The 16470-nt window shown below is 44.5% G+C and overlaps 1 protein-coding gene across 3 annotated transcripts in view; it reads left to right on the top strand.

Annotated features, from left to right (window-relative positions):
• The window catches only part of LOC114766327 (semaphorin-5A-like), a 100980-nt gene that overhangs the window by 18484 nt on the left and 66026 nt on the right, over nucleotides 1-16470 (top strand). For all 3 annotated transcript variants that reach the window (XR_003742780.1, XR_003742779.1, XM_028957044.1), the window contains exons 2-4: nucleotides 5807-6034; nucleotides 12360-12459; nucleotides 15791-15836. Coding sequence is in view for 1 of the 3 variants with exons in the window: in XM_028957044.1 (XP_028812877.1) it covers nucleotides 5878-6034; nucleotides 12360-12459; nucleotides 15791-15836 (303 nt within the window). In the remaining 2 variants the exon portion in view is untranslated. The remainder of the gene's footprint in view (nucleotides 1-5806; nucleotides 6035-12359; nucleotides 12460-15790; nucleotides 15837-16470) is intronic.

Raw genomic sequence — 16470 nt, 5'->3', positions numbered from 1 at the left:
AGGCGGGGGGGGAAAGGCAGGGCGTGACCGGGCGAAATTGCTGGGTGTGCTGTCCCAAATTTAAATCGGACCAAGGCTGTGGCAAGCCGGCCGCAAAAGTCCCCCTTTCAAAGCCTTCCGCCCGGCGCGAACTGTCCCGGCGTTTTCATAAGCAGCGTGCAATTGCAGCCGTCTAATGCTCGGCCTCAGTCTGGCTCCAGCCACGCGCATCATCAGTTCCGCCCCATCCTCGCCGATCCTCATCTCCGCTCCAGAGTTCCCTTTTTCATCTGCGAGCTGCGCCAGTGTTTTGCCTGTCGCCTGTCTGATGTAATGTTTGTTTCTCCTCCGCAGCGCTGTTGGTTTAACAGATTGGGAGGCAGTAGACCTGAAACCCTGCGTAAGCTTCCTGGCTACGAAATATCACCGAGAGGATGAGGAGTCCTTTAGTGGAAAATATGTTGTTTTTTTTTACCTCTTTGAGAGACAATAAATATTTACGGGATGAAATTTGCATGCCGCACCTGTGATGCCGCGCATGGTACGTTCTGGTTAACATCTCTGAGCATTGCATCTGGGTTTTTCTTCTGCCAATTATCTAAAGATGGCCACCTTTGTCTAATTTTGACATGGCATCTGGAGTCTCAAAGTCAACAGGATGGGTGCTGGTACCACTTGAGATGCATTGGTGTCCTGTGTGTGTGTGTGTGAGAGTGTGTGTGTGTGTGTGCTGGCTATTCTTGCTCTGGACCTCAGCCATGGACAAGTGGATTTAGAAAACTGAGGGATCAGTGAATGACTGGACGGTTCCAGAACCATTTGCCCTTGTCATCCTTCATCATAAGGCAGATATGGCTCATGGAATAGTTGTCAGTAACACTACCTGTCACATCCCCCATCCACCTGTCAAAGCTCGACGGACCTGGAATCCTAAACCTGTCTTTCTTCCATCCCTGGCATGCCTTTCTGAGTGTTTAAAGGTGCATTGTGCAAAAACCTATAACTAAAAACTCTAAATACATTTATATACAGTGTTGCAGAAATATTTACCAAAGTACTAAATCATCTTATTGCAGCATATATATTCTTATGCAGCATTTTATGTGGTTTCTCAGGCAGTCCTTTCGTAACTGTTTTACTATGCTGTCTGAAATCTTTTCTGTTTTATTCGACCCCTTGTTTAATTCAAATTAATGCATGTTCTCTCTTATTTTATTCTATTTTCCTTTCATTTTTAATGCACTTTTTTTTCCCTTTTTTTTTAATGTACAACACTTTGGTCAGTTCCATTGTTATGTTAAAGTGATTTATAAATAAATATGGTATGGTATGGTATGGTATGGTGTGGTATAGTATGGTATGGTATGGTATGGTATGGTATGGTATGGTATGGGATGGCATGGCATGGCATGGCATGGTATGGTATGGTATGGCATGGCATGGCATGGCATGGCATGGCATGGCATGGAATGATATGATATGATATGATATGATATGATATGATATGATATGATATGGTATGATATGGTATGGCATGGCATGGCATGGCATGGCATGGCATGGTATGGTATGGCATGGCATGGCATGGCATGGCATGGCATGGAATGGTATGATATGATATGATATGATATGATATGATATGATATGATATGGTATGGTATGGTATGGTATGGTATGGCATGGCATGGCATGGCATGGCATGGCATGGAATGGAATGGAATGGTATGATATGGCATGGTATGGTATGGTATGGTATGGAATATTTTTGCAGTCAATAGTTTAATCAGAGTAACATTGTTGGAAATTCTGACAAATTGAAGGACATTTTGCTGCCATGGTGTCCATTTCTTCAGTCGATTAACACTGAGTCCATCCATATGTGTAGCACAAACTCTTAACAACCTGATCACAAGTCATTCGTGGAGCGTGAGCTCTACAGCTTTACAGCTGTACTCTGAAGTCAAGTTTTTGGTTTTCATGTTGGCCTGCGCTTGTGCTCCATCTCAGCTCTGACAGTTGGATGGTCACCTGTCTGTACGTATATTAACATTCCATGTCTATGATCTATGTTCCATCAGGAACTTGCCAGGAGAGAGTCATATTTTTTAAATAAATCAGGAATTCAGTTGAAACATTTACATTTGTGTTCTTCATGGCAGAAGCATCAGTATTCCTGAAGATGCCTTTCAACCCGATCTGTCAAAGGCACCCTAGCTGAACACTGATGTTGACGTGGGTGTTTTATTATGGTGAAATAGCACTTAAATTGTGCTAAAATGCACCTTTAGAGGCTCGGGGTGCTGTTTTCATCGGTGGCGAGCAGCGGATTGGGTGGTCGGGCGGTTGCGTTTGACTGCAAGGCGGAGCGGGACGGAGACGTCTGTTTAATTATGCATCCGCCTGTACGGTGGTGCTCGGTGGCGAAACGAACGAGGCATCCTGCACATTTCTCCTGCCAGCGCCACGAGCGCTTAGCGCACCCGCAAAAGCAGACGGGACCAGGAGATGATGTGGCATTGTGGGAGTCGTCAGGGGCCGAGCCAGTTTGTATTAGTGGCACTTTAATCACATTTGATGGCCGGGTGTGGGCGACACTGTAGGCGTGGGCGGCTGGTGCTTAGTGGATTTCCTCTTGCAGCGTAGGATCTGGTTATAATGTGACAGACAGCCGGACCCCCCCCCCCCCCCCCCCCCTACTCTTCTTTTTTCTGGCCTTGCGGCTGGCGGTGTGATCCAAGTCGCTGCCTCGAGTGTGTGTTTGGACAGATGGCTTTCTCTGCAGAGCCCGATCGTGACAGAACGCGCCGCTTAAAACGTTAATCAAAGGCCACAAGCCCGCGCTCACCTGCGGGGTCCGCCGCGGCCTTCATTTCCTGCTTCGGAGAAAGCAGGGCGCGGAGTGGAATTGATCCCCACACAGATACACTCTCTGTTATTGATGAACAACTGGGTCCGTCGTGGCTGGGCCGTCTGTCATCGCTTTCTTCCTCGCTTTCTCCCCGTGTCGGCTGCCAGCCAGGGGCTGTTTCTTTATCCGTTGCGTCCCGTGCGTGTCTACGTCCCCTTTCCTCCTCCCTTTGATGGAATTGAGGAATGGTTTCATGAAGGAGAAGAAGGACTTTGTTTGAGAAATGCGCAGAATCTATTTTCTGGGCTGACAGATGACAGGATGGCGGTGCTTAATGGCCGCGGTTCTCATTTTTTTGGAGGGTTCGGTGACGGGACAGATTCCTGCTTTCTAAATGTTGCTGTCATGTACAGGACATTAATTAAAGGTACAATTCTATCGGTACCCTGTGGCTATTATTTACCGAGTGCCAAATATGGCAATTTCTGTCAAATCGGAGCTATCAGGAAACTTGGCATTTTCTACTTTTTTCTTTTTCCTGTCTGTTTTGAAGCGATTCTGAAATCGCTGAAATGTCAGCGGCAACAACCTGCACACACACACACACACACACACACACACACACACACACACATGCACACTGCTTTAGTGATAGTTTCCATCGCTCGGTTAGACCACCAGCTAAATGCCTCCAGCCTCACTGCATGTGTGTGTGTGTGTGTGTGTGTGTGTGTGTGTGTGTGTGTACATATACACAGGAAATGGATATAGTGTACTTCTTGGGAGGGCCCCAGGGGTCTGTCTGGCAGATTACTCCTTTCTACAGATTGTTTGTGAGTGTGTGTGTGTGTGTGTGTGTGTCTAAGCCTGTGGTGTCTCCAGTAATCCATCTGCAAACGCATGTCCATTTGATCTGGATTCCAGTTGTAAAGACACCATATTGATTACATTTGAATCCTGTATGTGTGCATTGTGTGTGATTATTAAACATCATATGTACATACTTTGTGTCTGTAATGCAGATGTGCAGATACACCAGCCCCGACACATAAAAACAACCTGCCTAATATTATGGAAGTTATGGAAGCGGTTAAGGACGCGGCCCCGTAATCAGAAGGTTGAATCCCAGTCCACCAAGATACAACTGAGGTGCCACTGAGCAAAGCATCGTCCCCACACACTGCCCTCTGGACACCTGTCATGGCTGCCCACTGCTCACCAAGGGTGATGGTTAAAAGCAGAGCGCACATTCCGTTGTGTGCACTGTGCGCTGTGCTGTGTATCACAATGACAATCACTTTACTTTCACTTTCATTCAGGCCATCAAAATGTCTCTGAACCGTGGACCCTATGATGAGTTCTGTGATATCTGGCACAGAAATGTAAGTTTTTGTCCTGTAAGTTGAGAGGTCAGGCCACTCTATAGATCGAACTTGTGCATATCACTCCGAAAAATCAATTGGACCGAGATCTGGAGAATTTGGAGGCAGGGCAAAAAACCCTTGTCACGTTCCTCCAACGTTTCCTGAAGTGTGGTGCAGGCAACGGAGGCCACTGCCATCGTGGAATATCACTGCCATGAAAGGGTGACCTCAGTCCCATCAAGTATTTGTGACTCTGGTTTGTGAAGACCTCTACTTGCATTTCACGTGACTTATAGGATCTGCTGCTTGGTGTCAGATGCCACAGGACACTTTCAGGGGTCAAAGTGCTATTGGGAGGCGGGCCTACACAACTTTAGACACGCAATTTCAATGTTGTGTCATCAGTTCAAACCCGGAAAATCAGTCAGAGTTATGAATTCAAGAAATAGAAGGATGCCGCCAAATCTTAAAATATAGAGTTGGTTAGATGTTATTTCTGTGCTTTCTGAGCCATTGTGTATCATCGGGTAACTTCGGATATTCTAAGATGTGGGGGAAAAAAATCTGTTATTACTTTGACCAGAGCCTCGATGACAATATTTCATAAATACGGCAATAATTCATGAAACTGCCATTGATGCCCAGCTGATAACTATTGAAATGATAAATAGCCGCAGTGCGCTCTGTTTCTGCTGCCGCTGCAGTATCCATACGCAGAACAGATAGGAGTCTCCAGCCGAAGCAGATAACATCAGTCTGGCCGGGGCAGCGTGAACCTGCATCGCATTATGCAGGACCCAATGAGCCGTGCTGGCCTTGGCTTGCTGGCTGATGAATTCCGCTCGGAACACGGCACCGGCCCAGTGACTGTTCCTGAGATCTGAAAAATGGCCTGTCATCTGCGAAAGATCAACATTTCCACAGAACCAAAAGGGTCCAGAAGATAGCAGGTGCTTTACATTAGAAACTCTCCGTGCTGCGCGGGGAAAACCTCTGAGCACAAAAAAAAAAAAAAAAAAAAAAAACGTGAGGACGTGGCTGCTGAGGACGGATTGTGTGAATATGACACACCGAAATGTATAAATTCCACATTTTACTGCTTGCGCTAGAGCTGGAGCTCGTAAAGGGCTGCTGTTTCCCAGCATGCTGCTGGTGGAATGTGCAGCCGGGGTAGAGGCCGGCCGATCTATGTGCTCACGGTCAGAGGTCAGGGGTTAATGGTCACGGGGCGAATGTGAGGATTGTAGCAGCTGTCTGCACTCTCACCGCTGTCTCCGCCTTTTTACTGTTAGTCCTACATTTACATTTACATTTACAGCATTTACCAGATGCCCTTATCCAGAGCGACTTACAATCAGTAGTTACAGGGACAGTCCCCCCCCCTGGAGACACAGGGTTAAGTGTCTTGCTCAGGGACACAATGGTATTAAGTGTAAGGTAGTAAGAACCTGGGTCTTCTGGTTCATAGGCGAGTGTGTTACCCACTAGGCTACTACCACCCTATAGTCCTCTCTTATGAACATTAACAATTTGTCCTCCGTTGATCCCCTTTTGAATCAAATGTATTTTCTAACAGTTGCAATTTCTCATCGGTTCGTCTCTTCCTCTCCTGTAGGTTTAGTTTGCAGATGCCCAGTGCTCTGACCTCAGCCCTGTGGAGAAGTCAGCAGTGCCAGCCGGCCCCCTATGGCTCCTCCAGGCGCGGGACGCCCCCTGTTCTGCCGCCTGCACCTCCTGCAGGGCCTGTTGATCCTGCTGCCAGTGGGCACAGCTGCCAGGGAGTCTGCCTGGGCACCGGACTCCCCCTGCCTCAAAGATGAACACCCGTTTATCTCTCGTGCAGGTTTGTGTGCGTGTGAGAGAGATTTAGAGAAAGCAGATCGCGTTGCATTTCTGGAGCATGAGGTTCAAAAACAGGTTAAGTGTCAATGGGGTACAACAGTGGAACCCAATGCTAAATGGGTCTAAGTCCCAGCCCACTCAGTGACAGTTTCTATGCCTGTCAAGTTTTTGCACCGGGCTTGTCAGTCAATGGTACTTATCATGATATCAGTCAGAGCCGATGTTTTCAGATTTTGAATAGTCATGCTAAAGTTCCAGAGATGGAGACGGAAATGTCCTGTGTGCATTTTATTTGCCGTCATTAAAAATAACTTTTAGAATTTAATTTATTTTCTGAGTATGCTGCTACTTAAATGAGAATGGAGTTCCACATCAGTTTTCTAATACCAACATTCCAGAACACGTCCAAAGCACTACATATTATATAATGTATGTATGTATGTATGTATGTATGTATGTATATATACAACATTTTGAAAAAAAAAAAACAATTACTTCTGCATTAAACCTGAATCATTTACAATCATTCATCTTTAGGTATTTCATGCTAAGCATCATTATTATCATTCAAATATGGTTCAAACAGCAAGGCATGTGTGTGTGTGTGTGTTCTACATTCAAGGTCTTGAAACTAATAGCAAGTCTTTCTCTTAGAAAACACACGCAGCACCCGGACCATAGCCAGATTTTGTTTCCCCCTCACCTTCCCTTGAGCGTCTGTCTCCTATTAAAAATGCTGCCCCGGAAGCACAGACTGCAATCAATGCAGATTTCATCGCTAAATAACAAGAAGTCGTTTAATAGCCAAGTTGAATGTTAAAGCCACAGGGCTGGGATGGGGTGGAGCGCCACTCCGCTGCGTAATTGAGTGGAAGCATAAGGTCGAGTCTCGCCGGGAAGGTTCAGACTTTGCACATGGCTGGTCGCATTTGCCCCACTCTGAGATTTATTGAGCGCGAGGACGCCACACACACACACACACACACAGACTCTGTCCTGACCAGGCCAACAAGACGCCACTGAGCCGTCTGCGTTCGACCGTAGGTGTTCCTCAATGCCCACACACTCCATCGCTCGCACTCACAAAGGCGCTCCATTAAGATCCGGCCTGCCCACTCATAGACACACTGACACTGTTAATGAGCAGGCCATTCATCAGACATGCACGCTGAGCGCGCGCCTTTAATGGCAGTCTGGCAAAAAGCCTCTGGATCAGACGACTGCGCCGAGGGGCGAACATGCAGCGTCTCACATCTCTGCTCTGGTCCATCCGAGGCTGAGTGTCCAGCTGGACACTCCTGAGAGAGGACACACTGGAATATCCAGCAGCTGCCATGTCACAATACCTAATAAGCCACACCGTTTCACTAACAAAACCGGCCCTGGGACTTATGGATATTCACCCCCCCCCACCCCGCTTTTAGGTGAACGGCTCCTCGAGGACTTGTTAAAGTTGCTTTATGCTCTCCTGCTTTTTATGGCACTTTCATCTGGAACCCAGATCACATTGGCTGTTGGAATAGCAACTTGCGCCGTCATATTAGCATATAAACTGCACCTCACTTGGTTTTAATTTCTTCTGGCGGTAAAGTTCAATTGGAAACATACTCACAGACTATTATAAAGTAGAAAACGTCCGCGTCTTGATCACTGCAGATCACTGCACTTAAGAAAGCCGTGCGTTGCAGTCAGGGCCAAAGCAGTTAATACCCTCTCTAATGTATGTTTTTATATTTCTCGTGGTGAGGGTGTGTCCTCATTACAGTGGGGTTCAAAATTGTGACAGTGACCGTCTAATAAAATGTCAAATTTTAGTAACGAGGTGTCACTTTTTTGAAGCTTGTAGGGGCAAAATGTATCACCAGGTTTTGTCCTTGTGGAGTCCATGCAACTTGATTGACACTGTCATTAAAGCCAAAGGGCAAACCAAATCCAATGCATGCTGATACCCCCTCACTCTCCATAACAACTTAATCCAGATCTGGGTCCTGGCCTGTGGAGCCCAGGACGGGGCGACAGTCCACTGCAGATGGCTAAAACTATAATTGCATAAAACTATAACTATTATAATTTATAAATAAAAACGCAACTCCACATTTCCTATATTTGACAAAAACGCATGGGGCATGTTCACTGGTGTCACAGCATTTGAAAAGGTATGTTGTATGGATTTAGATAAATAAACGGAAACAAACTAGTACAAGGAATTAGCTATCCATCAAGTCATTGTTCTTGGCGTGTTATTATTTCTTATTATGGCCTGTCAAAGCCCATTGAGACATACTGTATGTGATTTTGGGCTATATAAGAAATAAATGTTGTTGATGTTATTATTTCTACATTTTTTACAATGCTGATTTAACAGTTCTTTATGCGTTGCATTGAATCCTGATGTGACATATGCATGGCTGTCTTTAGCCAGATGAGGCCACGTGTTACTAGTTACAATAAAACAAAGGCGACGTGACTCATGGGCTTTTGTGTGCTCTCTGCCCCACATGGACCAAACGCTTCTAAGCCCTTTTCCACTTCTCCATGGACCACAAGTGGCGATTATGTGTGGCTTCAAAAGCCTGGGAGAGCACCACTGCTGGGCTGTGCCCAGTGTGGAGGACCATAAACATGTTAAATATACTCTCCTCCAGGGCAGGCTGCACTCTCACGACTCTCCATCCTGTTTTCATGAGGACTCTTGTCCATTTGCATGGCCAACTGTGTTCAGTTGTGGCTGGCCCATTCTGTAGGAGGATTTGCGTGGGATCTTTGTTTGCTGCACTGGAGCAGGGTGTGCCGTGTGAGGACATCCCCGTCATGGCAGTGGGTTTCTTTTTTTTTTAACTGAAGCCACTGCAGACGTGGGGCGGGGCTGCCTATGGTTTATCAACAAGAAGCAGGGGCTGCCTCAGCTTTGTGTGCAGATAAGAAGAGGCTTTGTGGTTAGGGAAGATGGGGCCAGCAAATCTTTACCTCTACATTTTCTTTCAGCATAGAAACTTCATTTCTGTCTCCATGCACTACTCATCTAGATCCCAAAACTAGAGTTCCCGGGTTTGGAATGTGATTGTGGCATAAATGGCCAGTTCAAGGGCTTAATAACAGCTGGCAATGTAGCACCTCGGGGAATTTTCTGGTTCCCACTGTTTGGCTATATACCCTGCTGATAGCAGCAGTCACTGTAGGAAACAGCCTGGGGAAACAGCTAATCACGTTCCACAAGGTGCACAGCAAGAGAGCTGAGCAATGCGCAGCTGGGATTTGAACCTGTGATCACAGCTGTGTAATGCAGGACTGCACGAAAGGTGACTGATTACTCCTTGCGGTGCTACACAGGCTTGCCCATAGATTTTTCTGACAACATTATTGATGGCTGGAGATTTGTTTGTGACTGATTTTGTCCTTAAAGAGAACTTGTCAGTTTTGCTCATGGTAGTGAGTGAACTACGGGTGTAAGTAAATTAACACAGAATTTGTGTGTGACTGAGTTAATCCTCTTGGCTACAGAATGGCTACTGACTACAGAATTTGTTAACCTGCCAGTTTTTATATGCACATTAACACAACGATTTGTGTTTGTGTCTTTGCATTTTGATCTGTTGGCCCACCATATGCCTCTGTTTTTTGCATCTTTTTAAAGATTGTATGGAAGGGCAAATGGGGCAAATAGGCAGTGTGTTAAAGATATGGAGACCACAACTTATTCATTAAAATGCTACACATGGGTTAATAAAAATGGATAAAGATGGATGATGTATCAGTGTTGTTTCATTGGAAGAAATTTAGGCCGGTAGTTTTAATGCTGTGGCTGACTCGTATACCCAATAAAAGTGACGGTGGAGTGAAGCCCCCTCGGTGGTGGAATGAACTTCCCCTCGAGGTCAGAACAGCTCAGTCACTGAGCACCTTCAAACGACAGCTCAAGACCTTCCTCTTTAAAGAATACTTAGATTAAATTGTAATTTTCTTGTTGTCGAACTTTGTGTACAGAATCTACAACAGAGTGAATTAAATAGATGTATTCATAGTTGGGGTCCTAGTGAACCGGAATTGATCTCTTCATCGATGGTAACTTGAAAGCACGTTGTAAGTCGCTCTGGATAAGGGCGTCTGCCAAATGCCGTAAATGTAAATGTAAATGTAAATGAAGTGATGACATCCATTCATTCAAGTGATGACATTCAGATTGTCATTGTGAAACACTGCAGCACAGCACACGGTGACAGGACGAAATGTGTCCTCTGTATTTAACCATCACCCTTGGTGAGCAGTGGGCAGCCATGACCCGGGGAGCAGTGTGTGGGGACGGTACTTTGCTCAGTGGCACCTCACTGGCTCCTTTTGCGGTTTGGTGATTCGAACCAGCAACCTTCTAGGTTCTTCGCAAAAATAAATAAACATTGAATTGAATGGCTGTTTATTAAAATGTAATTTTTTTACAAAGACTAGATGACGTCTACTTTGTCATTGTTCATCAGAAGTTGGCTGTTTGGTCAGGGTAAAATCTTTTCGTTCTCTTTAAACAATCTCCTTGTAAACGACAGGATGGATTGGAGTTTTATTGCGCACTCATTTTGTGGTGCTGAAGTGGTTTGTTTGTCATGATTTAGCAGCTGCCTTGGGCTGTCGTTCCAATATAATTTTGGTCGGAGGGCTCCGTAATGCCTGGTTTATTAACTTAAAAGGGCAAATGTGCAGGAAGCAACACAAAGTGTGTGAACTTGTTCAGGTGGCACATGGTCATATCTTTGGTCTTCTTTCTTCCATTTTGCCTTCAGATATTTTTAGTAGACAATTTATTTTGCGCCTTATATGAGACAAAAACAGACCCCTGAGGAGACAGATTCTGGGTGGAACAGATTGCAAATGGATAGAAAGAGGAATATGATTATGGTATTATGGTAAAATGACAGAGACTAAATGACAAAGCCACGCAATCCTGCCATGCCCCTCTTTGTCTCATTTTTTAACACCGACATAGTTAAGTGGGGTTAATTATCCGTTAATGTGCTCCCCGAAGACCTATAACAGCCTGTTGAGAGGTGGCCATTAGTTGACACGAGTGCTGCACAACCCCACAGTTACATTTCACCGAATCAGGGCTTTCGTATGGCGAAGCCTTGGGATGCTCATTGGCGCTCTTATGAATTGTTATGAGTCCTTCGCTTGAGAAAAGACAATAAATCCCCGGAGCACCTCTGTCTCCCGCTTTAAACCTGCATTCTCATTGAAGTGAGGCCTCTCCCCTTGGGCGAGGAAAGATTTATGGGGGGAAGGTTCTGTAACTGAATCTGTGCTCCTCATGGGAGTCGCTGCTACATGTGTACGCTCCGGACGCTTTTATTAGAGAAGAACATCCCGGGCATGGGTATTAGGGCGAGCATTGAACTTTGTCCGTGTGAGGAATTAAAGGGTGCCTCTGTTATCCGGCGCGAAAGCCGCCTGCGGAATTATTTCCGTTGTCCACATTATGCAACGTAGCTAATGGCGCTAATGAAATCCCGTCAGAGCGTGCTTTCTGTTTTCCGACTCATCCACATCCAGCCTCCAATGATGTCGCTAATGAACAGGAAAATATATAGCACGGTGTGCATTTAACAGCAGTCCCTATGGATTTTCTCATTTCGAAAGACAATGGCAAAGCTTTTTTGTTTGTGGCACACTAGATAACGCCCGAAGGCTGGCAGGCTTTAACGGAGTGAAATAATTTCGAACCTGAAACAAGTCTTTTCATAAAGCCCATTTGGAGGGATTTGAATTGGGATGCATATGCACAGATGGCCCTTGGAATTGCAATAAAGATTCTAATCTGTCATGAAAAGAAACTCATCTCCATAAGGCTGTAAACAAGGCAGGTCAAGCATACCTTGTTTTTGGTTTTAATGTTTACATGGACACCTAATTTAATAATGTAGTAAACTGATGAATATATAATATAATTAAGATTTTATTAAACATTTGTGGGGAAATACCTTTTATCCTCTTATCTCAGTAAGGGCCCTGCCTTGAGAAATGGCGAGGTCAGGGTGAATAGGCATAGCTAAACCGATCACCATTTATAACATGACACACTTGTAGGTAGGCAACTGGACACCATGTCTTGACATGTCTGGGTCTTCATACCGTGACTTGGGGTTAATGGGACTGGCGCCATGGTGACAGTTGGGGTTGTGACCAACACAGTCTTGTGCTACAAAAACCATGACATTCAAATCATACACCTAAATTCTCAAGTATCTGTGTGTGTGTGTGTGTGTGTGTGTGTGTGTGTTGGTAGTGTGGGAGTGTTTGGGTGACTGACCACTCTTTGCTTTCTCTTCTACAATTTGCAGAAATCGAACCATGGATCTACAGGTTCAACTCCGAGGGCACAGTGGATTATTCACAGCTGACCTTTGACCCTGGGCAGAACGAACTGATTGTGGGGGCCAGGTAATGGAGTGTTTCTCTGTATACTGTGTAAAAGCTGGCAAGTGTGTTTGATGAAACAAATTATCTGGATTCCACCAATGATTAAATCCCATCGATAAAAAAAAAAAACACTTATCACCATGCAACACAACACATTTCTATAATTATTGTGGAGAACAATTTATTTTTGGACATGTTGATGAGATGTTGAAGGAACACTGTTCACAGATAATAATTTATATGTTAACAACGTACTTACAGAATGATGTTGGTTTTTAGTGGAATACCACTCGGCCTTGCCGCTTACGTTGAGAGATTTTTCCAGATTCTCTGAATCTTTCTTTTGATCAGCAACTTCCCATATTCAGTAGATGATGAAATCCCTAGATTCCTTGCATTTGTACGTTGAGAAACGTTGTTCTTAAAGTATCGGCTCACGCACCGGTTCACAAAGTTTTGACCCTCACTTCATCCTTGCTCAACAGAGCCTTTTGGGGAAGCTCCTTTCGGAACATGTTGTGTGTGTGTGTGTGTGTGTGTGTGTGTGCGGGTGTGTGTATGTGTGTGTGTGTGTGTATATATATACATACATACAAAATAAAAATATTATCATCAATTCATCAATTCTAAGCAGACCAGATTTTGTTTTGCATGATTGATAATACCGTGGTATTTGTAAAGGTGCTGCATGCTGTACTGTGTGGTTTATGTAATGGATAGGTCACGGTTTTGTTCTCACGCTGACTATGCATCTAATTTCATTCTAATTTCATTTGCATTGCTTAACATTTTTTACTTGAGTGCACTTCTGTTTTGCTGAAGGTTGCACACTGATGGCCCTTCTTCTTTCTGTAATGGCCTTAGTTGTCAATGAACGCTCAAAAGGCCTCAGGAAATGAACACCAACGTGTGTGAGGCAATAGCAACTTGTTATTTAGTTATTATGAAAATTCAAGACACTTATTCATGCGAGCAGTCTTGTATGAGGAAAGTGATCGTCTGCGATTTCACAGAAGAACTCTGGGATGATTTGCTCAACTTTTGATGAGCTGGTTGAGTCAAAGATCCATATGTTTTGTAATGACAAGGTCCCGAAAGAGCACCTCATTGTATTCTTGTAAAATATGTGTGTTTTCCTCTTCTATTCAAAATTTCACTTAATGTAATTTGGAGGCTGATGGAAACACAACTGCAGATGACTGCATTTCTGACTGTGTGAAAGAGATGTGTTATTTTCAGCCCCCTTTTGGACCATTGGTGCTAAATCTGATACGTAACTGTTTGTGTGTATGTGGAATGACCCGTCCATGGCACCACTTTCTGTCCAAGTTGGAGCTTAGAGCTAACTTAATGCTTAATGCCTAATCAATATGGAGGGCACTGGCAGTAAGATCTGTTGCTAATGCTCATGCTGGAGCTGAAACTCATTTCAAGAGTCACGTTAAAAATATTAGATATAAGCATCACTAAAGCCTGTCTATATGAACAATAAACATTTTAAATACCAGTCCAGTTCAATGGCAGTCAAAGCAGTCTTTTATTTGAAATAGTTTCCTGGTTATTTTTAATACACGGCTCCATGAATAATTCATATAGGCACAAGAATCACATCTGGGTCACTTTTGACAAGGAGATAATAACTGTTGGCCTGGAAAATTGGGATGCTAGCCGAAACACTGAGCCCGAGCATGGAGGCCTGTGGTGTAAATGCATCCAGAAATCCCCGCTGCATCTAACAGCAAGAGGTGCTAAATAATTTACATAATAATGTACAGAAATAATTTCCAGAATTGCGCAGTGTAACAGATGCTCTTCTATGTCAGCGGTTGGCCTTTGGAGCATTGCGGGCTCAAATATCACGAGGGACTTTTGAGAATATTGTCCTCTGGATGGACAATCAGTGGTGTGCACAGTACAGTGCAGTGAGTTGCTGGAAGGCCCTGGAGTGGATGGGTTTCCCTCCACCGCCCCCCCACCCCCCGCCCCCACCCTTCTGTCTAATGCCAGCCAGCCCTAATGGACCATGTGGAGGCCCTCTGGTGCATCTAATGCTGATGTTTATCAAGGTCACAGAGTCAGAGCTTTACCGACAGTCGCAGCCCCTCTGTAATGCCTGCTGATGTCGGCACTTTTCTAACACGTTGCCCACTTGCTGCCCAACATCACGCTACTGCAAAAGTATTCGTGAAAAAAAGGGTTTCATCAGTTGAATGGAAGGCAATCATGCGTTAACCCATGACCCTGAGGTGAATGCATTTATTTGATGACTATGTCTGTTTTCAAGGAGAAAGTAAGGTGCAGCTTGTACCTTTGAAACAGTGAAGTAATTGTTTAGTGGAAGCGTATGTTTATGTTCATTGCTATACTGATGATTAAGTGATAATTCATCAATGTAATGTTATTAGCAAAGTTTAATATTTAACAATGACCATTTTCATGAGAGGATAAATTACTGAAGATGACCTTGTATGGATGGGTTTAATTAGTGCGTACATTTATGGTTGAACAGATGAAGATGTGGCTGGATCTATTAAAGCTGATACATGCTTTTATTTGAAATCTACACTTTATCCAATACATCTGTTTGTCCCATAATCAAAGTGTGCATCATGACTACACAAGTCACAGCTTTAATGAGTGGCCTGTTGTAGTCTGGTATGTCCAGACCGGTTCAACTTCACCACATTTCAAGGTGGGGTCCTGGAAGGAGTTTGACCCGCCATTGTTCTTTTGCTACTGCACAGACATAAACATGCGTTTCTCTACTTCTCAACTGTTTAAATATAGACTTGACAATTAGCAACCCAAAATAGAGTTTGCTTAACTCATTGTAGTGACATAACTGTGATTGTAACGTAGGTTTGATGTAGATATATTAACCTTTAGACTGAATGTGAGCTTCAAGAACATACAAAACATTCGCTTATCACCTTTAAAGAGAAAAATGATCTGTGATCTAATGTCATCTCTAATATCTGATCATTTACATCTTAAATATTTTGCTCTGTCCAATTGGTTTTGCGCTTTGACACAGTGGCCTAAGGCAAGGCTGAATAATTGTTCATTAAAAGTAAAGGCAAGCAGCCAGGTTTGCCGTGTTCTCCTTCAGACGCCAGAACAGCCCCAGGGCAAAATATCAGATCATTAAAAAAACATCCGTTCTCCTTTGCAGCTTTTACTTGTAAAATATCGTTTTTCTCAACATTTCTCTTTCTGTTCTGAAAGGGAGCCCAGGTGGGGTTTTTTTTGGCGATTTTAACACACAAGGTCTGATCCCAGCAGTAAAAGTTGGAAGGATGAGCGCACAGACAGCAGCTGCGCGTCTCTAAATCACACCTTCTTGTCTTTTCAGAAATCATCTCTTCAGGCTACGTTTGGAAGACCTCTCACTGATCCAGGTAGGTGAACAGCAAAAAAAAAACCAGCCACGTTTGTTTCTTCCCGAAAAGAACAGACTCAGCAGTGTCTGAGGCGGCTAAAGCAGGTGTTGCCGGCCTCCAATTACAGACCCAGACAGGAGACCAAGGCACGGTGAAGGAGAGCCGACCAAAAAGTGCTAATGCCCCGTGCCTTCACGCAGGCTTTTAACTCCACGTGTGAAATTCCCCCAGGCGGCGGTTGACATTCTTGTGGTTGGGGAAAGCCTGTTCCGTTATTATTTTTATGGCCCTCCGCGATATTTACACCCCATTTTCTGCATACCATGAAGCCACTCGAGCCTCTTTTTGTTTCACCTCGGTTGCGTGAACTTTTCCCCCGCGGACATGCGGGCTCTGTGATCGAGCTCGCGTGTGGCTACCGTAATTTTAAAAGCGCCGCAGTTTTACCCTGTTCTTCCATCTGAGGTTATGTCCATACAGCTTCGGCGCTGGAGCTCCGCCAACCTTACTTGAAGGAGGCAAATCTGCAGGGAATGCAGAACCTAACAGCACCAGCGCTGTGTTGTTTTTTTTTTTTGCTTTCATTGATTTCAGGCCAGGTTTCATCATCCATGTCTGAGTATAGTAACCCATATGCCTGCAGCCCCAGGAG

This window comes from Denticeps clupeoides, chromosome 2 (genome assembly GCF_900700375.1).
Source record: "Denticeps clupeoides chromosome 2, fDenClu1.1, whole genome shotgun sequence".
In the NCBI taxonomy this organism is placed as follows: Eukaryota; Metazoa; Chordata; class Actinopteri; order Clupeiformes; family Denticipitidae; genus Denticeps; species Denticeps clupeoides.
The sequence above is the reverse complement of the archived record's forward strand: the minus strand, read 5'-3'. Positions and strand labels throughout refer to the sequence as shown.